General features: G+C 37.5%; 2 protein-coding genes across 8 annotated transcripts in view; one reads left to right on the top strand and one right to left on the bottom strand.

Moving 5' to 3' along the window:
• Window positions 1–219: 219 nt before the first annotated feature.
• tm2d1 (TM2 domain containing 1) lies at window positions 220–21,779 on the bottom strand. 2 transcript variants are annotated; one of them, XM_074636637.1, is made up of 9 exons: window positions 20,896–21,002; window positions 20,299–20,324; window positions 19,623–19,794; window positions 16,214–16,287; window positions 15,102–15,210; window positions 14,773–14,864; window positions 9,352–9,425; window positions 4,535–4,682; window positions 220–767 (listed from the first exon to the last, which is right to left on the bottom strand). In XM_074636637.1, exons 1-8 carry the CDS (start codon window positions 20,985–20,987, stop codon window positions 4,572–4,574), a joined length of 750 nt encoding a protein of 249 aa, XP_074492738.1. In that variant the 5' UTR covers window positions 20,988–21,002; the 3' UTR covers window positions 220–767; window positions 4,535–4,571. The 2 variants fall into 2 exon arrangements, with proteins under 2 accessions (XP_074492738.1, XP_074492739.1); XM_074636638.1 differs by lacking the exons at window positions 20,299–20,324; window positions 20,896–21,002 and adding an exon at window positions 21,746–21,779.
• The window catches only part of patj (PATJ crumbs cell polarity complex component), a 200,292-nt gene continuing 196,068 nt past the window's right edge, over window positions 20,944–25,167 (top strand). For 2 of the 6 annotated variants that reach the window (XM_074636625.1, XM_074636627.1), the window contains exon 1: window positions 20,944–21,088. The gene's annotated coding sequence lies outside the window, so the exon portion shown is untranslated. Of the gene's footprint in view, window positions 21,089–21,549; window positions 21,619–21,671; window positions 21,711–25,167 lie in introns of those variants that run through there. The other 4 variants (XM_074636621.1, XM_074636626.1, XM_074636622.1 and 1 more) reach the window with 3 other exon arrangements.

Genomic DNA, 25,167 nt, shown 5'->3' with positions numbered 1-25,167 from the left:
TGTTGAGCTTCCAGATGAATTATATCTATAGATTTGAGAATTTTATCCTCCTATAGAAACAACCACATTAAAAAAATAAATAAATAACTGAGTGGGGGTCCAGTCAAATCATGACTATAAAATAAAATAACAAAAAGAAACCAACAACAAAGAAAGCGTCACATGCTCAGCTTGTTATCAACATCAACCCTCTGGTGATGCTTAATAAACAGTCAAGTATAGATTAACACAAAAATAAACTTTATTTACAAAGTCTGTTTTGATGGAAAAACATCAGAACTTAAAGACTGAACAGCAGCGAAACGTCACAATATATTACAACCAAATCATATTAAATAAAACAGAAACAGAAAAGTGACCAGCTGGTCTGATGTGAAGATAAATGTGACCTCAAGTGACAAAAAGTGTTGGATTTAATATCTCATGTATTCTCTGCAGTAGAGGTGGGGAAAAAACACGACAATTACACTGGAAAATATAGCAGATTTACATAGAGATGAAAAGAAACTTATCAGGAGATCAATCTAAAATATGATGATCAGGAATGTGAATGTGATGTTAACAGTTTGTAAGTTAACAGGCTGAAAACATTCAAAACCAGCAGAATGGCCCTTTAAATGCCTTCTGACCAGTCGGGTTGATGCAGTTTTGAATAAATGTCACTTTTATTATTAAACGGTTCATATTTCAATGTCAGAGTCGGTGTGTCGATAAAGTTGAGTGTATCCTCTGTTGTAAGCGGTCCTCTCTGTATTTACATGACGGACCTGAAGAGAGAAACAAAGTCATATCATCATTAGATTAACACAGAAATCTGGATTTTATATTTTAATATTCTGTGTTTTATTATCAGATTTTTCTCTCTTTGTTCCATCTTCAGGTTATACTGAAAAAAGTTCATTTCAGACAGTATCAAAGTATTTAGACTAAAGACCCGGCAGGTTTCATGGGAAATACAATTTTTTTTTTAAATAGTGTACACTAATGATTCATTTATGATATTGTATTAATAATTCATGCACACAAATTAACAGAATATAACCTACGGCTGGGTGATATGGAGAAAATACAATATAATATTTTTGACCAAATACCTCAATCGATATTGTGACAATATTGTACAGTTGACTATTGTTGCTTTCACAAAATATTTACACAATGAGATTTTTGATAAATAATAATCATCAGTAATGTGGATATAAAGTGTAAAAGGCAAATAATAGAACAGCTAGAACAGTTGGATAAGTTTGGAAAATTTCATTTCTTTACTGTAATGCAGCCTTTAAAGCAGGAAAAGACAACACATATCATATTACGATATCCAAAATCTGAGACAATATCTAGTCTCCTATCACAATATAGATATGATATCGATGTATTGCCCAGCTCTAAAATAACCTAAAGAATAGTGATAACATTTTACCAAATGTTTAAAGGATGTGAAACGAGTTTAACAGAAAACACATCTTATTTATATCACACATCTAACACACTATATAATACTCTGGCACTGGTAGCAGAAGTATTTTGATCTTTTATTTCAAGCTGCAGTTGGTAACTTAGAGCGAATATAATATTTAAGTTATTTAAAAAAACAAACTGTCACTATATCCTGACAGTAGTACATGAAACAGATAATCTGTGACAAAAAAATCCCGTTCCTCTGTGTCGTCCTGGTGCTCCGAATGGCATTTGCAAGATTTCATCATGCCCGAAGGAAAACAACCAATCAGAGCCGAGCTGTCTCTAGAGCAGCTGTCAATCACTGCTTGTGAAACTCGCAAATTCTGATCAAAGTGTCAAACTACTAAAAAACTTCTAAAAACTGTACTGTTTAACTGTAAAATGAGAAAGTTTGTGACCCGGCCGCCATGTTCAAAACAGTTGAGCCAAAACCAAGCACCGTCCACCAGCCGGAGCAAACATTCTCATTTTACAGCTAAACCGTGCACTACAAGATGATTCTGAGAAAATCTGAGGCGAGAAATAGGCATTACAGTAACAGAATACTGATTCATATTTGATCAGCGCCGCCTAGTTTGACAGTTTGATCAGAGTTCACAAGTTTCACGAGCAGTGATTGACAGCTGCATTAGAGACTCGTCGGCTCTGATTGGTTGTTTTCCTTCTGCACTGTGATATCTTGCAGATGCCGTTAGGAGCACCGGAGGACACAGAGGAACATGATTTCTTTAACAGATAGTATTATAATACTATACTCCATATAGTATTATATCAAAAATACATATCATACTTGCTCAGTTACCGACTTCAGCTTTAAATAACAGTTGCAATATCACACTGTAAAAACAGTGTTACAAGTAAAACGTAACATATATTTGGTAGTTCAGTCCTCAACAATTTAATATTTTAGAAACTCACGTGTTTTCTGTGTAAAAGTGTAATCTGAAAAGTAACTACATCTGTCAGATAAATGTAAAAGTACAATATCTGCCTCTGAGATGTAGTGGAGTAGAAATAGAAAGTAGCTTGAAATAGAAATACTAAAGGTAAGTATAAGTACGTCAAAATTGTACTTTAGCATAGTACTTGTGACTGTACTAGTTACTGTTTACTTTTACCACCACTATACTCTGGGTGCTCTTAAAAATAAAAAAAAATCCTCTTGACAATTTGACGCTCCAAATGAGCCAAACTGGATTATATTCCATCACTTCTTTATTCCCTTAGAAACCTTCCTCATGTTGACTTAACACTCTGATATTTAACCACTCTGTCCCACATGAGGTGTGTAGGTGTGTGCGTGTGTGTGTGTGTGTGTGTGTGTGTGTGTGTGTGTGTGTGTGTGTGTGACCTTGAACTGTGAAGTTTAACTTGTTCTTTCAAGCGATGGGTGTAAAATGTTTCTGCCATTTTTCATTCATTTTGATTCACTTATGATACATATTGAAGCATTATGATGCTCTGGAGGCTGACTGTTTTCTATCTTTGCTGGATTTTTATTATAAAATGACAGCTGTTTGGGTTTTCTCCTGTTATCAGGCCTAACATGTTGTCAACACTGGCAACATAGAGAACGGGGTTGTAAATACAAGGAGCTACGTTGAGTTCAGCTCCCTTGAAAGAGACATGAACTCCCCAGGAAGCCTCAATTGATATATTTTCCTGTATATTTAGGTTCCTGAAATAAATAATAGGCTAATAGTAAAGCACTTGTCAACGTGTATGTTGACATGTTTATATGCGTATGATGGTGTTTTTGCATTGCGACGTTACCTCTGAATGTGTAACTGTGCAGCGAGCACTGGGTGTTGTGTTTAGAGAAGCTGTAGGAAAAGTTATCTTGCTTTGTTTTCTGTAAAACCAACATTTGAAGCTGTGGTTCATAATCATGATGGGATGCAGCGTCGGTCTGGTCTGTTTAACAATGTAACACAAACCGTTGCCTGTCCGCTGTGTGTTGCTGTTTTTATTGGTTCTCGGCTGAGAGAGATTTATACAAATGTTGCGACGGTGAATAATGTTTCTGTTTCTTTGTTGTCCAAGGCTAAATATTCTCTTCATGAATTGAAAGGTATTTATAGTATATTTTTTCACTTAGGTGGACGCATTTGTGTATGTGCGTGCATGTGTACAGTACCCTCCTACCTCCCCACCCCCCAAAAATAGGGCTCCCTGAAAGCCACAGTGCAATTCCAACACTGGTAGTGAAAGCTGCACATCAGCAGCTGCAATGTCATACTGGATCTATTTAAACTGCGATTAGGCAGCGCCCATAGCCCAATACACAAAAACTGTAAATACATGTGTACTACAGAAATTGCATTAACTGCATATTTTCCGTCGTATATGTAATAATTTCCTAAATTGATTGAAACATGTTTTTATCTAACAAAATATTCCGCTTCAATCCATAGTTGTTGGCGTTTAGCCTTTAAAAAAAACCACTTTCACTGTGGTCAAAAACTGTCTGCTCTCCCACTCTCGCGCCTGTAGCCTATTAACGGACATCCGAAGCTTCATTGGAAAACCTCAATAGAAGCTTTGAATGTAAAACTGACATTCAGTCCAGCGCTAGTGGCTCAGTCTGAGCCCCTTTGTTTGTTTCCCATTTACAGACTGGATTTTTTTCCAGTGCACACAGAACGTCTTAAAAAAGTTAAATTTAAATGACAGGTAATGACTGGATTATGGATTATAACTGACTTTTTACGACCTTGTAAATCAAAATGACAGACAACAAGAAAGTCTAACACAACCACTGGTGTACTTAAGAAGAAGTCAAGGCTTACAAGTACACTTTGGGTTGCAGATTCATAACTTGTGTGAGTGGTTACGTGGTCGGTACAGGCCGCTGTATTTATTAACACAGACTCGTATCTGCTTTTCTGTCACTCCACATCATTATAGAGATTTAGTTGTTTGTGATGCAGAAAAAATCCAAAGTGCCTAAATAAAGACAATTTTTAGTCTCGGTAACAAGCAAACTACATTTTCTGAGAGTCATGTATAAAAATGTAACCCAACTACAAGCCAACAGATTCTTAACTCCTCAGTTCTTTTGTGAACTCACAGTGTTCCTGTCGGTGTGTAGATGCGTCCAGATGTGTTCACAGAGACAGGTGTGGCTTCCTGTAGGTCTGGTTGGTGATTGACAGACGGGTTAGCCGGGCACCGTAATAATCCACGATGTAGTGTGATCCGTCAGCTGGACCCACGATCTGCAGGAGGACACAAAACACACGAGACAGGTAATGTTTGGTACACGGGTGGTAAATAATATTAACATGCAGAGTGGAAGAACCTAAAGCCATGACTCCGTTCTGACCTGAATGTGTGGTTACATGTGTGTGTATGCATATATCCGCCTTTTGTTTTAATGTTTCATTATTATATAAAGCACTTTGAACTTTGTGTGGAATGTTGCAACAAATACAAATTGAATTGAATTTGACTAAAGTTAACTTACTGACATTTTCAGGAGCTTTCAACTACTTTCACGCTCAAATTTGGTTGAATGTCTACAAAACAAGCAAAGTTATTGGGGGCTTTTTTTTATGAAAGCATTAGAAATAGAGATGCACCGATTGCAAAATTCTGGGCTGATACAGACACCGATATTTAAAATAACAATTTGGCCAATAGCCGACTACAAATACCATAGTTTTTGTTTTTGCTGTTATTTATTCCCATTTCGTGCCAGGGAAACCTCTTCATTATAAAAAAAATAACAGCTGTTTTAAAGTCATTTAACCTTTCATTACAATGTCTCTGAATGAGCATAAATTCAATCACACAAATTTATGAAACAACCTTTAATATATCCTTCTTTCACATGAAAAATAATATATATATTTTTTTCAAAGCCTTTACAGCTGCTGTACAATTACCTACTCGATGAGAAGAATGTTTCAGTACCTGTACAGCCCAACAAAAATATTTGTTTTGTGAAAAATATATTGAAAATTAATGTAAAAGCGCTTAGAAACATAAGCAGTGTTTCCCACACACAGACTTTACTTGGGCGGGCCACCCATATAACTCCGAAAAAAAAGTTTGGAATTTTGTGTTAGGTGGATTATTTCTCTGTTGTTCCAATGCTAATGGTCATTGTATTTTACATGGTTGGAAAGCCTGTTTATTTACCTTCACAATGATGTCCAACTTGTAAGGATCATGCATTTGTGGGATGAGCAGCACAGCTGATTATGTGGGGAGCGCCCAAGTGAAATTTGCCAAAATGCTCGTCCAATGGTAAACAGTGTATTCTCCTGTTGGTATTGACTCTTGTTTTGAGTTGTTTTGGTGGATTGGATGATTGAACTCTCTATCAGTAACAAGGAACAAACAAGACATATTGGCAATTTTAAAAGAGTTTATTAACGGCTGCCCAAGTATATTTGGCGACCCATTTTTATTTTTATTTTTTTACCCGTCCGAGAGAACGACGCCATCCACAATCTTTTAACTAGTGGACTAGTAGCAGCAGAACGCCGCTGGGGAGCGGATGGAGAGCTCCGCTCTGCTGGTGCAGCCTCAGGACTCGCTGGCTCAGCTGTCCGGGCTGGACGGACCCACGGCAGAGCCGCGGGACTATGATGCGGCGACCCCGACGTGCTTCTGCACTCTGGTCACCCGGGATTGGATCCCGGCACGGCATGGAGGATGTTCCCACTATAGCGTACTGGGTGCTACATCACCCCTCGATGAACTGAAAGGCTTTTAGTGACACATTACGCACCAACGAGGTTCGCTCCAATCCAGACCGCAGTGGTTGGTTTTAATAAATCTTGTAAGCCTTTGTTTTACTGCTTAATTTGTCATTGAATATAACATTCTTGTCGCGCATCTTTCTCCGAGACAATGCAATAGGCTACTCCCACACGGCCGACTTTTTGTTTCATTGTTATTTGTAAACAAACCACAGGTGTGCACGGCGTCCACAGTCATCAACTGCCATCGGCGAACGTCATCTTATTTGCCGATAGGCCGATGGCAGTCAACAAGTTGAATATCAGCCGGTAGAGATGTTCAGCCGATAAATCGGTGCATCCCTTATTAGAAATTCCCAAACTTTTTATCCCTTTAGATAAACATGATATTTTGTTCCCAAAAGATAATATAAATTCTTTCAGGACTTTACAGCCTGGTGGGTCAAAGTTTAAGTGGCGTCACACTCAAGTTTAAAAAACCCTGATCTGTCAAACATGGCTGACCACTTGCATCATGTTTAATCCGTCCATCCATCCATTGTTGGTACCCCTCACACCTTTCAGTGATGGATCTCCGGCCTCTATTATCTAAAACGTTTGAACAGGAAGGAGTGATTCGTCTCTTCACCTCCCATTTCCCTCTCTCCATCCGTCTGTCTCCGTCCTCTCAGAGTCCATTAGGAACTTCTAGAAGCATCATCCATCCTGCGGGCCTCAGAGAGACGCAGCGCTGCAGGATGGATGGACGTAAATAATAATGAGAAGGCCGACGCTTGTTTATTCATCAGGCTTCGGAGTCCTCCCCCCGCCGGGCAGTTGGCCGCTAAAATATGAGTCTCTGCCGCCGCCTGCCACGCTGAGATGGATCCTCCAAGAAACATGGAACTCTTCATCACAGGTGTCACTCTTAAAGAGGACATGAAACAAGAACCTGAGTGTGTCGGTGTGTGGGAGGAAGGAACATACAGCTGAACTGCTCTCTGATCAGTTTGAACAGAGTATAGAGCTCTGCAGACTGAACTCTTCCTTCCTGTTCTCCATCATAAAAGATGGGTTTAAATCTTGTATCAGAGGTTTTAAATATATATACTGTATATATATATATATAAAATATATGGGCTGTCAATTGATTCAAAATATTTAATCACATGATTGTCCATAGTTAATTGCGTTTAATTGCAAATGAATCACACATTGTTTATCTGTTCAAAATCTACTTAAAAAGTATTTAATACTCTTATCAACATGGGCAAATATGCTGCTTTATGCAAATGTATGTATATATCGATTGACTATGACTTGCCCCAAACTGAATGTGATTATCATAAAGTGGGCATGTCTTTAAAGGGGAGACTCGTGGGTACCCATAGAACCCATTTACATTCACTGATCAGGAGGTCAGAGGTCAAGGGACCCCTTTGAAAATGGACATGACAGTTTTTCCTCGCCAGAATTTAGCGTAGGTTTGGAGCGTATTTAACCTTCTTTGCAACAAGCTAGAATGACATGGTTGGTACCGATGGTTTTCTAGTTTCATATGATCTTAAAACTGAGCCAACTACAACCTAAAAATTGCAAGCTGCTTTAAAGAAAATTGTTCTGTTAAAATGAATTTGCGTTAACATGCTATCATTGCGTTAACTTTGACAGCCCTAATATATACACACCTGTATGAATATTTTAATTAGCACAGTTTAGTCAACACAGTGTTAAAAACAATCATTCATTTGGTTTATTGAAGTAAAATTAATTGACTAATGTTGACTATGAATAAATCTTGAACGTGAAAGTAGGTTTTAGTAGTTTGACAAAATACTCTCTTAACTCAAGGTCCACTTACAAGCTTTTTAGGGCACGTTTAACAGCATCATTCGGCCCGAATGAAATGATTGGACGGGCTACCTGCCTACCTGTGTGCACTCTGCCTGTGCACCCAGTGTGCGTCAACGCGCACTGCCTTCCGGAAGCTGCTAGCTTGACAGTTGTGAGTACGAACAATAGCCATGTTTGTTGTTTACGTACATCATGATCATTTTGGGGTAGTGTCTTTGGAGGGAGGTCTGAAGGGACGGGCTGTCAGTGTTACAGACTTGGCGACTTTCCCGCTAGATTTAGCAACTTTTGGAGCTAGTGCTGCTAGCTACTTTCATTGGAGTTGGAATCAGCAACACTGGGCTGGGTGTTTCGGTTGGATAGTTCTTTAAATCTAGATTACTCTTGCTAGTTACTCAAGATTACTGACTCTAGCTTTAAGAGTATTTTGTATTAAAAGAAACGGACTATTTGTTGGCTCTGGGCAGTTGCCAGGCAACCAGTGGAGACAACAGGAAGTTACTGATCCTAGCCAAGAGAAAGTCCGGCACATAGCATCCCATAAAACAGCAAATTGTTGTTTGTAAAGGTTGTTTTTGTTATTAAAGCTGCAGTTGGTAACTAACTTACAAATATGATCAAAAAAAGTTATTTTTTATAAAACGGTCACTATCTCCTGACAGTCGTGCATGAGACAGGTAATCAGTGAAAGAAAGCTTGTTCCTCTGTGTCCTCCAAGTGCTTCTAATGGCGTTTGCAAGATTTCACAGCGCTGAAGGAAAACAACCAATCAGAGCCAAGGAGTCTCTACAGCAGCTGTCAATCACTGCTCGCGAAACTCGCGAACTCCGATCAAACTGTTAATCTAGGCAGCGCTGATCAAATATGAATCAATATTCTGTTACTGTAATGACTATTTCTCTCCTCAAATGTTTTCAGAAACATCTTGTAGTGTACTATTTAGTTGTAAAATGAGAAAGTTTGCTCCGGCCGCTGTGCTCAACTTTTTTCAACATGGCAACCGGCTCACAAACTTTCTCATTTTACAGCTAAACAGTACAGTCTTTAGTAGTTAGGTTTTTTTTAGTTGTTTGACAGTTTGATCGGAGTTCGTGAGTTTTGTGAGCGGTGATTGACAGCTGCTTTAGAGACTGCTCGGCTCTGATTGGTTGTTTTGGTTCAGGCACGGTGGAATCTTGCAAATGCCATGAAGAGCACTAGGAGGACACAGAGGAACATGAAGTCACAAAAGATCAAATATGATCAAAATGAATCCCATGTGTTGATGACCTGAACATTGTCTGTCTGTTGATAGGCTGGGTGCCGACCAGTATTTGACCAGTATCTGACTGGGTTTACGACTCACCTGCATGGCGATCAGTATGAAGTCGATCAGAGTGCCGATTCCACAGAAACCAACGGTACAGAACTTCAACAGTCCTGAGAGAGACAGAGACGATGAGGGAGTAAATTATTAGTGAGCATGTATAAATGGATGAGACAACGACGTCTCTGTGAGTTTAACCAGGTTTCATGGCTCATTCAGAACGGCCTAGAGGTAAAGATGCATATCTGCAATGTCCCCGATTCACAGCTGAGGACCTTGTTGCATGTCTTTAGGGCTGAAACTATAAGTCGATAAACAGAAAATTTATTTGGATAATCGATTGATTGATTGTTTTTAAGCAAAAATACCAAACGCTCTCTGGTTATAACATCTCCCATGTGATGATTTTCTGCTTGTCTGTTTTTATAATCACAGTGAACGGAATATCTTTGGGTTTTGGACTGTTGGTCTAACAAAAAAAACGAGACATTTGAAGATTGGACTTTTTGGAGAATTAATTAATCAGAGGTTGGACCAAGTCATTGTTTTGCAAGTCACAAGTAAGTCTCAAGTCTTTGCAATCAAATGCCAAGTCCTAAACTTTGAGTTTCGAGTGCTAATCAAGTCATAATGCGCTATTCACCGCCACTTCAATGCCACTTTAACAACAGAATAACTGGCAGCAACTGGCACTCAGTAACATAACGTTAGTTCTTCATGGTTTTCTCCTGCAATTTGATTGGATGCTGTCAGATTGGTTCAAACAAAGTGGATCTGAGGAATTAAGTAAATAATCAAATAAAAGTCCCAATAATACTCACCAAAAATAAAGAGTCCAGAGTTTTAAAAAAAGCAATTCAGCAATAAATAACAAAAGATAAAAATTTGTTTGTTCAGTTCAGTTTTTCCCCCACGAGTGAATCCTCTTCCCAAACAAAGCAATAAAGGAGCTCTCAAAATGTAAATAAACCCAACATCTCTGGCGTTGTCAGTTATCTCCGGTACTGGGCAGTTAATCGTCTTCGTGTACACACTTTTTACACTTTTTCTCATTCACTTTGGCTCAATTCTCAAATGAGAATTATTTTTTTCTAAACAATAAGCTCAAATCTCTGAACAATTAGTTTGTTGTTAACAACAGATTAGAATTTCTCATTCATTCAAGCAAACGTGTTTTGGCACTTGTGCAAAAGAGTAAGTACGATTGTCTACAATTTGCACAATAACCACTTAACCACTAAAACTGATGAGTAGACTCTCAGTGAAACAGTCCTCCTCTTCAGAACTTCTAAACTTTCTTTCATCGTTTGAACCATTACATGCAAAATTATCCATTCAATGTCAAAATCTGTCAGACATACAGTACATGTATATTCCATAAATATCTGACATGGTGTTGCGTACTGTGAATTAATTATTTATTCACTGAGCTACAGCAGGTTCTTTCATTGTTGTTTTTTGGCAAGGATGTCATTTTGTGGCAAATTTTCTGTTCACTTACATGAAAGCTCAAAGGTTAATTTTCTGTTCATAAAACATGTAACTAGGGATGCTAATTTTGAAAAGTTTTCTTAACCGATAACCAACCCTCGTTAACCGATTATTAATCGTTAACCGACAAGATTTGTGCCTCGCATGCAGCGGTGCGCCAGCTGCAGTGTATGAGCACAACAGACAACTGAGTGCCCAGTTCACCGTCCGGGAGCGTTAGCAGCCACGGTGCTGCGTTCACTGTCCCCAGTTGGCCGTCCACCGCACATTTAGTTTAGTTTAGCAGGTTGTCAGCTGTGTGTCTGCCCGGCGTAACTAGCAAGTGTCCAACATACAGTGTGTGTGTTTGTGATACGTTAGCAGCTCTAGCATTGCCGGTGGCTTCGTGCTCGCCGCTGCCACACACATACAGTCTGTCAGCACGGCGCGACTTTAAAGACCGTGTGTGTGTGGCGACGGTGAGTGTGTGGTTGTTGGTGGCGTTCTAGCTGCGAACGTAGCTGTAGCAGTGTGTGTACAGTTTATTTGTCGGTGAATAAATGCAACAGCTCCGCTCCGCTCAACCATGAATGTATTAAAAGAACTGGATCCAGCGTTGGCGGTGGGGCCCCGGTCATTCCTATGAGAGTTGCTCATTGGCGCATGAAGCCTAAATGGCTCGACTTCCGTCTGGAAAAGTACCCGGATCTTGGCGGAGTAGTGTCCGAGATGATTGGCGGAGTAGCGTCCGCTCGGTCACATGACTCAGTCACGGGGTCCCAACGTCATGCTGTCGTCACCGCTTGTGCTCCAGCCTCGAACTGGGTCTCACTCACATGAACGGAGGAAAGGAAATAACTCTGGATTCAGCTATTAGTGCGTTTTACAACTTTAAAAACAGAATTTTTTAAATAAGGACTATCAGAGTGTTCGTACTAGGGAGTTGATTTACCACGCAAAAAATATCCTCTGAGTTACAGACGTCTCTTTCCCAATGTAAGTCTATGGGAAAAAGTATTTTTGGCCCCATTGCATCACGTGACTGACACGGAAGATGCAGTACCGCCGTTTGGCCACTACGAAAGTCCGGATCAATGACCGGCGCACTTCCTGGGGGCTTGCGCTCAACCGAGCTCGAGAGACCGGAGCCAACTTCCTGTATCCTGTAACTCCGGCTCCGCCTCTTAAGGTGGGCTGTTAAGGTGGACCAGCTTTTCTCCTTAAAGTGACGAGCCGCTGCTCTGAGCCGCTCAGCTTTTTAATTCATTATTAATATTTCTTTTAACCGTTTTAACTAATAGCGTTAATCGGTTAAAATGCTTAATATCGGTTAACCGTTAAACGGTTAATTATTAACATCCCTACATGTAACACATTGCTACACAAATACCATGACTGTATAAACAGACATGTACATATTCTGTTTCTGTGTGCTACACTATTGTACAGTATTGACTTTTCCCAGTAAGCTTTGACCTACTGCTGAAATAGCAATCTAAAAAGAGACGTGTGACACACAATAACATTAAGCTAGATACAACTGACTTTCTGGTAGTACAGTAAGTAGTCAGTGTCAACAAAAAAGTTGCGATTGGCATATAAGAAACAGGGTCGACTGCCACGGTGAAAAAACGTCTAAACATTTTGACCCGTACGGCTCACACAATGACGAAACATCTTTTCATTTTGGTGGCGTTGGCTAATTTACTGACACAATAACTAAGTTTTGAAGCATGAATTAAATGTTTTGGGTGAGTAACTACCTTATGCAGACATGCAATAGAGTTGTGATGTCCCATTAAACAGTTGTGACTATTGCACTTACGGTTTAGAGAATGTTAAGACTGTTTCGAAAAATGAGCCAAAGCGACTGAGAAAAACTGTAAATAACATAGTTTCTAATCTTTGGGCTTGGGGGAAGGTATGAAGTATTTTCAAGTGAAAAGGCTCAAGTCCAACTAAAGTTGAGTCCAAGTCCAAGTCGAGTTGCAAGTCTTTTTTTCATTTTGTCAAGTCGAGTTCAAAGTCATCAAATTTGAGACTCGTGTCCAAAACCTCTGGAATTAATTAACCAAGAAACAATCTGCGAATGAATTGATAATGAAAATAATCATTAGTTTGAGCCCTACATGTCATACCCTCCTCTCAGGCCAAAAGTTCCACTTTATTTATACTTTATATATATATATACAAAAATTTTAAAAATCTAACGAGCAGATTTCAAGGAAATGTCCTATCCCATTCCTGCTCCTAAGAGGATGAACCCTTTAGATCTGAATAACCACATGATTTTTCCTCTAGCGCCACCCTCAGGACAAATTGTCGTCCGTTCATATTGTGGCTGTAATGAACTCTGCGGCCTGTAAGAGGCGCTATCAGAGCATCACACTGTTAAATACTATCATCTAGTTATATCTGTTGTCTGCTCCGTGGAGCTCTTTAACAAAACCCGCCTGTAAAATTAATTTTTGTAGAAATATAAATCTGACTTGGCTCGGCTTAGCTTGGCTATGCCCGGGCCGACCTGTGCCAAATCAGGCCAGGTGTTCGTCGGTGCAGCTGTCCTCCATCCAGAAAACCCCTGGCACTACATGCACACGCACGCACGCACGCACGCACGCACGCACGCACGCACGCACGCACGCACGCACGCACACACGCACACGCAGCCTTTCAGCCTTTATCTTGCTGCAGGTGTCTCATTAAAAGAAAGACTCAGTCTGCTGATAATAACTCGTCCTTGTTGTGGTAATCATAACTGATATTCTTTGGGTTATTATGCTCTATTGTGTGTTGATCAGTGATAAACAAAGACTCATTGAATTCAATTTGAATTCAGGCTAGAAAACCCCCACAAATGTGGAAGCAGTTAAAGGGCAATGCCGCCAAATTTTCATCAGTACATTCAGGCTTTCTCCAGAATGAAGAAGATGTTTGACACAAGCAGCAGCAGGTCCTCTAACGTCCACTAGAGGGCTCCAAGAAAACTGACTGCATTGAAATTAATGCGCAAACCCCAAATTTCTTCCTACAAAGTCTTAAGTCTACAAAGTTTTTACACAGCTTCAGCTCTCAGTGGATAATTTCACTTCTTCTAATCTAACTTTAAGTCGAGCGTTTGTAGTTTTTACTACATTATTGAGATATTAAAGGTTCTGTTTACCCAAATAACATAAAGCAGTAGTTCCTCTCCTGCCTCTGGTGGTATCTGTCCAGTCACATAGTTTTGGTTTTATGTGTCCAGGTTTTGAGTTTTCTGTCTCTCATATTTCTGCCTGCATCACAATTTAAGATTCCTAACTTTTGCAGTACTAGCTTTGTTTCTATTTTCTCCTTCTATGATTATTATCATGCACCAAAATATCGAGGCAAATACCTTGTATGTAAAAACCTCCTCGTCATTAATCTTGATTCTGATACACATCTTTGAAAAATTACATTTAACATCAACATTGTGCATGCGTACGAGTTAGGGATGCACCGATCCGAGTTTTTCATTCCCGATACCGATAGCGATTCCTGGGCTTTGGGCATCGGCCGATACCGAGTACCGATCCAATATCAGTGTTTAATTAATAAGCTGTATGCCTCACTGTGTGGAAGTAACTGGGATCATTCTTTTGTGTGTAAGACAACATCAGGCTTGACTTAAACACCGTGACCAATAAATACACAGATATGAATTTATCTAATTATTATTTATTATTAAAATAATAAATCGTACACCAACAACGTGTAGACAACAAGTGTAAATATTTTTAATGCAGCAACAAATTGGTCAAAAATTAAACAGGACTTAAAATTTCAGACTATAATGTATATAGTATATAAACATAAAATTGAATTGAATAGATTGGCCCCATTGTAACCGATATCCGACCCAGCTATTTGAGACAGTATCGGCCCGATATCTGATATAGTATCGGTATCGGTGCGTCCCTAGTACGAGTGTGTGTGTGTGTGTGTGCGCGTGTGTGTGTGTGTGTGTACCGAGAGCAGGGTATCCCAGGTAGAAGCGGTCTGCTCCAAGCCAGCCCAGGAACAGAGATAAAGCCACAGCTACTTTGTAGGAATAACCACTCCTAAGAGGACATACACAATTATTATTTTCAGAGTTATCTATAATGACCATAATGATTATAATAATCAATCAAAAATAATCAAAAACACCGTTAAAATGCTCAACAATGAAGTTACAAAAAAACTGATAATTCAAGCCTGCAGCCGACAGTTTATCCTCTCCACAGGAATCTGGTGGTGTGTGTGTGTGTGTGTGTGTGTGTGTGTGTGTGTGTGTGTGTGTGTGTGTGAGCACTCACACATTCCTGCAGGGGATGGTTTTGTTGAAGCCCACATGCTCCCCGTCGAACGTTTGCTCCGTCCCGTTAGAGAGCCGACAGCTGATGTTCGGAGCTGGGAGGCAATCCACTGTACACACGCACACGCACACACACATACATGACAGTTATTGATCTGAGGATCAGAAGCTGGTTATCAGATTTCCATCAATGTTCCCGTTCATCAGTTTATCCTTTTATATTTGTCTTAATGATTTTTTATGTCACATTTTGCTTCAACTTTCAAGTTCTTTATTGTCATGCGCAACAATTACAGAGAAGAGAGAAGCAGCCGTTGGCAAATGACGATCTCATGCTCCCTCCAACAATTCTCATTAAATATATATACAAAGAAAAAAACATGCAAGTAAAAATGAGATCGAAGACATGAAACAGTGCAGAAGTTAAAACACAGGGGTAAAATATAATGTATATAATATAATGTAATAAAATAGGGCTGTCAATTGATTAAAATATTTAATCGCGATTAATTGCATGATTGTCCATAGATAATTGCGATTAATCGCAAATTAATGACAAATTTTTTTATCTGTTGAAAATGTACCTTAAAGGGAGATTTTTCAAGTATTTAATCCTCTTATCAACATGAGTGGGCAAATATGCTTGCTTTATGCAAATGTATGTATATATGTATTAATGGAGATCAATCAACAACACAAAACAATGACAGATATTGTCCAGAAACCCTCACAGGTACTGCATTTAACATAAAACAATAGCTGTCAGTGTGTCAGTGTGCTGACTTGACTATGACTTGCCCCAAACTGCATGTGATTATCATAAAGTGGGCATGTCTGTAAAGGGGAGACTCGTGGGTACCCATAGAACCACTTTTTATTCACATATCTTGAGGTCAAGGGACCCCTTTGAAAATGGCCATGACAGTTTTTCCTTGTCAGAATTTAGCGCAAGTTTGGAGCGTTATTTAACGTCCTTCGCGACAAGCTAGTATGACGTGGTTGGTACCAATGGATTGGTTAGATAACCTTAGTTTTTTTAGTTTCATATTATGCCAGTATCTTCAGTCTAGCTTTAAAACTGAGCCCGCTACAACTTAAAAATCATTCGCTCACCCCAGGCCGTCATGTCCCTGCAGTTCTCCGGCTCCTGAGTGGCTTCATCTATCTTTGGATCTTTGCAGAGATACATGAGGAGAGTGAAGGAGTCCCAACCAGCTGCTGACTGACTCAACGTCATCAACATGACAGAATGAAACTAACAGACTTGTAATTATAGTGGAAAAAATCAACAGCAGGGGCCAGATTTAGAAATGATGTGTGCATTCGCCATTTCGTATGCACACCTGCTAGACTTCAGACCAGATGTACACATAGAGGTCACATCGCTCATCTTATATCTAATCATTTCACCTGCAGATATCTCTAGTAAACTGAGTTACACATTGTTTGTTTAGGTTGCTCTTTTCACTGATTGTGTTATTATTTTAGTCTACACAGCTTTCTGTAAAATGTTCAATGATTTGAGTGATGCTTTGTAGAATAGTTTTTTATTTATATGAGCTCTATCATATATTAAACATTATAATTTCATTACTTTTTCCTTGTTCGTTTTCATTTGTATTTTTCCATTATATTTGTTTTACAATATTTCCTTAGTATAGTCATTATATCCTCACATATATCTTTTTTGTTTTGCTTTTTAATTATTTTACCTTTCTTTCTCACCTTTTTATTATGGCAGGTGTACATATGCAAATTGTTTTCCTGTTATTGCATGATGTGTCCTTTAAAAAAAAGCCAACTCCTTTCATACAAGCTCTGATCAACACATTTGTCAGTTCATTGGTTGGAAATATTGAATCATTTATAATTTCACCAAAATATGAGTTTTTCACTCTTTTTTAATACTAGATTGTACTTTTCCTGAATTTGTTTTGAACACTCTTCAAAAATCCACATCAGTTTAAAACCCAGTCGAATACAACAGCTCTGCAATAAATGCCACTGTGTTACACTGAAAAGTGTTTCTAATAATGTGCATGTTTTTATCAATGAGACTAAATATTAGACATACATTTGTGGCAGCATCTACAGTACTGATGAATTTAGGGAATATCTAATATCTAATCAGTCGTGGAATGTAACAAAGTACATTTACTTGAGTACTGTACTTACGTACACATTTTAGGTATTTCTAATTTACTTGAGTATTTTCTTTTCATGCTTTCTATGTCTACTCCACTACATTTATCTGACAGCTTTAGTTACTTTATAAATGATTTTTTGTTGCACACCATACAACTACAGCTCTAAAGACTAGTTGATTAATCAATTAGTTGATTGACAGAACATTAATTGCCAATTATTTTGATGGTTTAAGTCATTTTCATGTAAAAACAATGTCATGGTCCCAGCTTCACAAATGTGTAGATTTGCTGCTTTTCCTTTTAATAATTGTAAAGCATTAGTAATAATGTGGAGGTTTGGACTGTTGGTAGGACGAAACAAACATTATGAAGGTGTCACTTTGTGCTCTGGCTAACTGTGACGGCATTTCTAACTATTTTCACTATTTTTACAAACCAAACAATCGATTAATGGAGAAAATAATCAGCAGATCAATCAATAATGAAAATAATCATTAGGTAAAATGAGCTCCACCTCGACCAACTACAACAGTAAAATCCTGCTTTTACATTAATGCATGAGTAATCATAATCTAATGATAGAGTATATATTAGTATAACAGTCACAGGGGACATTTTCTACTTGTAATACTTGAGTATGTCCTCCACCACTGTATAATAATAACTAACCCTGATGCTATTATTATCCTATAATAATAACTAACCCTGATGCTGTTATTATTCTATAATAATAACTAACCCTAATGTTGTTATTATCCTATAATAACTAACCCTGATGCTGTTATTATTCTATAATAATAACTAACCCTGATGCTGTTATTATTCTATAATAATAACTAACCCTGATGCTGTTATTATTCTATAATAATAACTAACCCTAATGCTGTTATTATTCTATAATAATAACTAACCCTAATGCTGTTATTATTCTATAATAACTAACAATAATGCTGTTATTATTCTATAATAACTAACCCTGATGCTGTTATTATTCTATAATAACTAACCCTAATGCTGTTATTATTCTATAATAATAACTAACAATAATGCTGTTATTATTCTATAATAATAACTAACCCTAATGCTGTTATTATTCTATAATAATAACTAACCCTAATGCTGTTATTATTCTATAATAACTAACAATAATGCTGTTATTATTCTATAATAATAACTAACCCTAATGCTGTTATTATTCTATAATAATAACTAACAATGCTGTTATTATTCTATAATAACTAACCCTAATGTTGTTATTATTCTATAATAACTAACAATAATGCTGTTATTATCCTATAATAATAACTAACCATGATGCTGTTATTATTCTATAATAATAACTAACCATAATGCTGTTATTATTCTATAATAATAACTAACCATAATGCTGTTATTATTCTATAATAATAACTAACCCTAATGCTGTTATTATTCTATAATAACTAACCCTAATGCTGTTATTATTCTATAATAATAACTAACCATAATGCTGTTATTATTCTATAATAACTAACCCTGATGCTGTTATTATCCTATAATAACTAACCCTGATGCTGTTATTATTCTATAATAATAACTAACCATAATGCTGTTATTATTCTATAATAATAACTAACCATAATGCTGTTATTATTCTATAATAACTAACCCTGATGCTGTTATTATCCTATAATAACTAACCCTGATGCCGTTATTATTCTATAATAATAACTAACCATAATGCTGTTATTATTCTATAATAATAACTAACCCTGATGCTGTTATTATCCTATAATAACTAACCCTGATGCTGTTATTATTCTATAATAATAACTAACCATAATGCTGTTATTATTCTATAATAATAACTAACCCTGATGATGTTATTATCCTATAATAATAACTAACCATAATGCTGTTATTATTCTATAATAATAACTAACCCTGATGCTGTTATTATTCTATAATAACTAACCATAATGCTGTTATTATTCTATAATAATAACTAACCCTGATGCTGTTATTATTCTATAATAATAACTAACCATAATGCTGTTATTATTCTATAATAATAACTAACCATAATGCTGGTATTATCCTATCAGAACATCAATATTTCCTTATAGGTATATGTATGTATATATAACTACATACAGCTTCCTGTCTTCACTAGAAGTAATGATCCAATTTAAAAGAGCATACTCCTAAACAGCTACAATGTGTGCTTCCTATATGTCCCGCTGTAGAGGCTGAATGAGCCGTTCTAAATAGAATAGGCTGATTGTAGCTGTTGTGAATGTGGCTAAGCTAGCTGCGGCTAACGGTAGCGACCACTTCCAGGTGAATGTTCCTCCGTTAAACCAGAGTGACGTCATCAAACAGTCATTAAAGGATATTGTCCGAGTCTCAGGTTGTCGCAGCTGTCCACCTCCTCCGCCAGAACGAGCTTTAGATGAGAGTAAAGAGAGTAAAAGAAGAGGCTCCATATCCCGCAGCGGAGACAGTCCAGCCGTCTCCTGGAGGACGCCATGTCTGACCACGTCACGTGACAGGATGCTGGATTCAGGGCTATCCGGAAAATGGTATTTCAGAGGTCTGTAGTGCTGTGTTAAATCATGTTTCGTTTTACCAACTAAGCACATTGTAGGATCAATTATTTGTTTGTATTATTATTTACACATGTTATTGACTTTATTTTATTTTCTATGGATAACAAGACATTGATATTACGAGTTTTGTGTATTTATTGCTTCATTTATGTAATCATATTAAATATGTCTATAACATTACATAGACTCTATATATATTAATATAATGTGGAATCATTTTATGCAATCACTGTAACAGAACCCCCCCCACCAAAAATCACCCCTCTTCTGGAAGACAGTATGAAACACATTTGATGTTTACCAGATATTTCTTTTATAAATGTAATTATAATTAATTGAATCTATTTTTCTATATTGTTTATGCTTTATGTTACCATTCTACAGCTGCTATAAATGCATCCTATTGTCTTATATTCCCCTGTTCTGCATATGTCAAAGAAGTTGTTTGAAAAAAGAAATGTACCTACTGGTGTGGTGCAGTCATGCCCTCTGTGAAATAACAAATTAAACTCAAATCAAATAAGTTTTATTTGTCACATACACAATCAAACATATCATATATAGGAGGGCGATGTTTTCAGATTCTTTACTTAAAAGTAGAAATACTATAGTCTAAAACTACTCCATTACAAGTGGGCTAAACATCCTGAATTCAAAATGTTACTTAAGTAAAAGTACTAATCTGTTATCAGCACACAATGTAGGCTACTTCAAGTATCAAAAGTAAAAGTAGACTACTCATTCAGCAGAATGGTTCCTTTGAAAGTGTTATATTATTATAGAATATTATATTATTCTTTTTTTTTTGGTATCACTTATGGGCACATGTAAGAGTATTTTAATGGTGTAGTTCATTGGTGTGTTGCCAGTTTTAGATACTTTATATATGACTAGATAGATAAGGGGTATAGTGCTGCATCATATCATATATCATGCGTTTTTTATATGTCAAAAGCAACAAAGTGTCAAATGAATGTAGAGGAGTAAAAATAACAATAGTTCCCTCTGAGATATAGTGGAGTAGGAGTAAAATGGAAATACTCAAGTAGAGTACAAGTACCTGAAGACTGTCCGGTACAGTAGCCTACTACAGTAAATGTACTCCGTTCCATCCCCGCTGTGTTCCAGAGGAGCGGCTCTTCGGTTACACATTGTTTAGGGATGCGCACCAGCTCACGCTTCTGAGTCCGACAGCACGTGAACGCAGCATTAAAGCGACCCTGGTGGCAGACTGGATCACTTCATCACTTCATGTGAGTTTATAGAACACTTTAAAAACACCTTTAAACCTGTCTGATGTCCATGAAGTCATCACTGACTGGCGGCTTCATCTTCCGACTGTTGATCCGCACCAAATATTACCTCAAGAGTTCTTTTAGATGCTATTTAACCAGCTAACTGAGCATGCTAACGGCTAGCCCACTGTTAGCTGTGTTGCTGGTTCACTTCTCCAGCTGATGGAGGAGAAGTTGATCAATCTGGTTTGAGTTCACTTAAAGTTAATCAAGACGCAGAGAAGTGTAGTGTGATGCTGTCGCTGGTTGTATAATGTGTGTTTTCAGAGGTCTGAGCTGCTTTAATAGTGTTTATTCCTGTTTAAAGTGGGATGCACCTGTTGCGAGTTGAACCTGTTGATCACACATTTACTATTTAACATATCACAATATACACTATATGACATGAGAGCAGATCGATTATTTATTGTTGGTTATAGTCTCCACTTCTGGTTTCCCCCCCCCCTCCCCCTGTTGAGCCGTTTGAGTTTCACTTCCTGGTTTCTCAGGTGAGTCTACAGGTGTGATCAGTGTGTTGTGTTCAGTTTGTAACTGAAATGAGACCTTGGGTCTGGTTCCTGTCTTGTTATTTGGTGTGCAGGTTGGTGGAATGTGTCTGTGCTTTGTTTTTCTCACCTGATAAAGTGGCTTCCATTCTGCTCTGACTGTGTCAACAAGCCGTGCTAAATACCTGCTGAGCTCACAGGCTGATAACGAGGCTTTTACTCACTAGTGCTACCTGTGAGACACACACACCTGAACACGGCACAGAGAAGCCTGCTTCACTTACAGTGCTGGAAATCAGCTGTGTGCACATGTGGAAGTTCAACTTAGTTCCATGTTCTCATGTAAATCAGCAGGTGTAACACATACAGGTAAAGTGAGACTGAAAACAAAGAGAGACAGGACAGTGGTGGAAGAAGTATTCAGATCTTTACTGAAGTCAAAGTACTTCTAGGTTGAATTAGCCTAATGGAGGACAGTTTTTGCATTTCAAATTTCTGGAATATATTGTGATATAAAGCCAATACATTAAATCCAAACCCAGTACCACTCTGAAATCCCCAGTATGTGTCCTAATCAAACCAAAAAAAGAAAATGCAGATATCACCCAAGAAATGGTAGACATATTAGTTCTCTAATGCCAAGTTTTCTCAGACAACTCTTGATTTTCTAATGTGGGACAGTCATGTCCGAAATATGTGTCTGTTAAAAGGCCTTAATTAATGTAGGAAACACTCAAGGCTAAATGTGCAATCCCATGTTGAGTAATTTTACCACTTAGCCTACAGTGTTATTGCTGTTACAAAGCCGAGGCTTATGTGCGGATGTTACATGGAGAATCGAACAACATCAAACAAACAATAAGACTATAGATAATAATACATAAGTAAAGAATAGTGAATAAAGACTATAATAGTTTTGAAGCATTTAGGTATATTAGAAAGACATTAAACATCAGTAGTTTTATTGACTTTTATTTGTTTGAGGAAGACCTACACCTACTGGAGCTTAGCTGTCCCACAATAGGCAGTGTCCCACTTTAAGGCAACTCACCCCAACACTGTGAAAACACTCCACTCCACTCCACTCCACGTAAAAGTCCTGCATTCAAAACTTTACTTATGTAAACGATGTATCAGCAAAATGTATTTAAAGTACTGAAAGTCAAAGTACTCATAGTGCAGTAAAATGTTCCCTGTCAGTGTTTTATATATGATGTTTCTGGATTAATATTACTGCTGCATTACTGTGTATGTTTAATTTTACCGCTGTAGATAAGGTTGTGCTAATTTTAGCTCCTTTATATACTGTTGGGTAGTTTAATCTACAGCAATGCATGCATCATATTCTATAAGATCATCATATGTTCGTAGCGTCGCTGTCCTGTGAGAACCTTGATCTCTAAAAAGTCAACTTTTCATGGCGTCAGAAAAACAGCCCTGTTTTCAGCTTTGTGACGATGCAGTTCCCAGCTGATCCATCCAAGAACCCATAAAGGAACACTTCATCCTTCAGTTTATCACAAACGTTCAAAACCAACACATCTGGAGATACGTGTTCTTCACTGGACAGGAAGGGGATGGAAAAACGGTCAAGTAACTAAAGCTGTCAGAAAAACAAATGACAATATTTCCCTCTCTGAGATGTGGTGGAGTAGAAGAATAAAGCTGCTCAAAATGGAAATACTTAAGTAAAGTAGAAGTACCTCAAATGTGTACCTAAGTACAGTACTTGAACAAAGGTACTTTACATTCCACTAGTGGAGACAGGACATGAGGTGACTGAACGAGAACAGGATGTTGTGTTGTGTCTCATCTGGGAAAAGATTTGACCAAACAGACAAAAGATGATTTACGAGGGGTGTTCAAGTTATTCCTCAGTAGTTTTGATAATCAACAACATTTAAGTCATTTATGGAGCAAAATTGCGCAAATTGTTTCTGTTTCCAGCTCGGCAAATGTGAGGATTTGATACTTTTCTGTGTAAACTGAATATCTTTTTGGTTTGGGTTGTTGGTCTGACAAAACAAGACATTGACAGATTAATCAATAATACAAATATTCATTAGTTGCAGGCAGCCCTAAATATAGCCTATTCTAAAATCCTTCATCAACCAGCTCTGGTCAGGGCTGCAACTAATGATTATTTTTCATTATTCGTTATTCATCAATTCATCTGCAGATTATTTTCATGATTACGCAGTCAATCGTTTGGTCTGTAAAATATTGGAAAACGGTGTTTGGTGTAGTCGGAAGAGGAGTTATTGTTTACTGATACACATGGAAAATTAGAGGTGCTAGATTTGTATGTGGAGTCTAGTGCAATGTTTTCAATATCCAGTAGTGAACAGCAGGTAACAGGGTGAATCAGGATGGTGTTTGGCTGCTGCAAATCCCAATATATGAAATTAATATGAAATCGGCTAACTAATTATCTGACTGGACAGATGTTTGAATGTTAACTCCTGTGGATTCCTTCCTCGGCCACTCTCCCTCTAATATATAGTCTTATTTATTATTTAGCAAAAAAAACAAAACAGACCTTTTTGTCCCTACATACATCTCTACCTGTATAGTACCTGGCTTTGTACTTGTACTTCTTAGTTCCAAATGTTTAGCATTTTGGTGTAAATAGGAGGCAGAAGCTGTAGTTGTACCTCAAAATGAATTGAATCAGCAGAAATAAGTGCAGAATAGAAGTGTATGTTGCACGTGAGGATCAGTACTGCACAATTGCGGTCATGGTCTGTAAAATCTTTAATTATAGCTTTTTATTTTCCTCAACTGCACAGAGAGCCATACATTTATTTCAAACTGCTTTATATTAGAATTAATAAGGAAAGTTAATTAAGATTAAACATTTCATACACAATTCAAAGTGTTTTTTTACGTTGCATTAAAATTGAGCTGCAAAGATTAATCTATGAATCGATTAGTTGTCAACTATTGAATTAATCGCCAACTATTTTGATAATTAATTAATCGTTTGAGTAATTTAATTTAATTCAAAGTAGTTTGGTTTTTAAGAAAAAAAAGTCAAAATTCTTTGATTTCAGAATCTTAAATGTGAATATTTTATAGTTTCTTCACCCAGCCATGACTGTAAACTGAATATCTTTGAGTTGTGGACAAAATAAGACATTTGAGGACGTCATCTTGGGCTTTGGGAAACACTGATCAACATTTTTCACCATTTTTTGACATTTTATAGATCAAACAACTAATCGATTAATCAAGAAAATAATCGACAGATCGAAAATGAAAATAATCGTTAGTTGCAGTCCTACATTAAAAACATAAAAGAGAAAGAAAAACGGCATAAAAAAATACAAATCAAAAGAAACCTTTTTTAGAGAAGCCCTGTTTTAACAGTATATCAATGTATATGATATGTCCGTGAGTTTTCTGATCTGCTCCTGTTTTAATGTGCAGTAGATTCACTATAATGTTCATTTCCTCAGCACTTATTCCATCAGTCCAACAGAGTCATGTCATACTCACCACTCTTTCTCTGTTTAACAATAACACTGTTTCCAGTCAGTAATAATTGATTCC

The sequence above is a fragment of the Sebastes fasciatus genome, chromosome 5 (genome assembly GCF_043250625.1).
Source record: "Sebastes fasciatus isolate fSebFas1 chromosome 5, fSebFas1.pri, whole genome shotgun sequence".
Classification (NCBI taxonomy): Eukaryota; Metazoa; Chordata; class Actinopteri; order Perciformes; family Sebastidae; genus Sebastes; species Sebastes fasciatus.
Note: the sequence above shows the minus strand (reverse complement) of the source record. Positions and strands in the feature narration are given on the sequence as shown.

Coding starts and splice junctions, on each gene's coding strand:
- tm2d1 (XM_074636637.1), bottom strand. CDS start 20,987: ATGTGTAACCGAAGAGCCGCTCCTCTGGAACACAGCGGGGATGGAACG. Junction 16,288..19,622: donor GACAACCTGAGACTCGGACA/ATATCCTTTAAT, acceptor CACTCTCCTCAT/GTATCTCTGCAAAGATCCAA. Junction 15,211..16,213: donor CAGGGACATGACGGCCTGGG/GTGAGCGAATGA, acceptor GCGTGTGTACAG/TGGATTGCCTCCCAGCTCCG.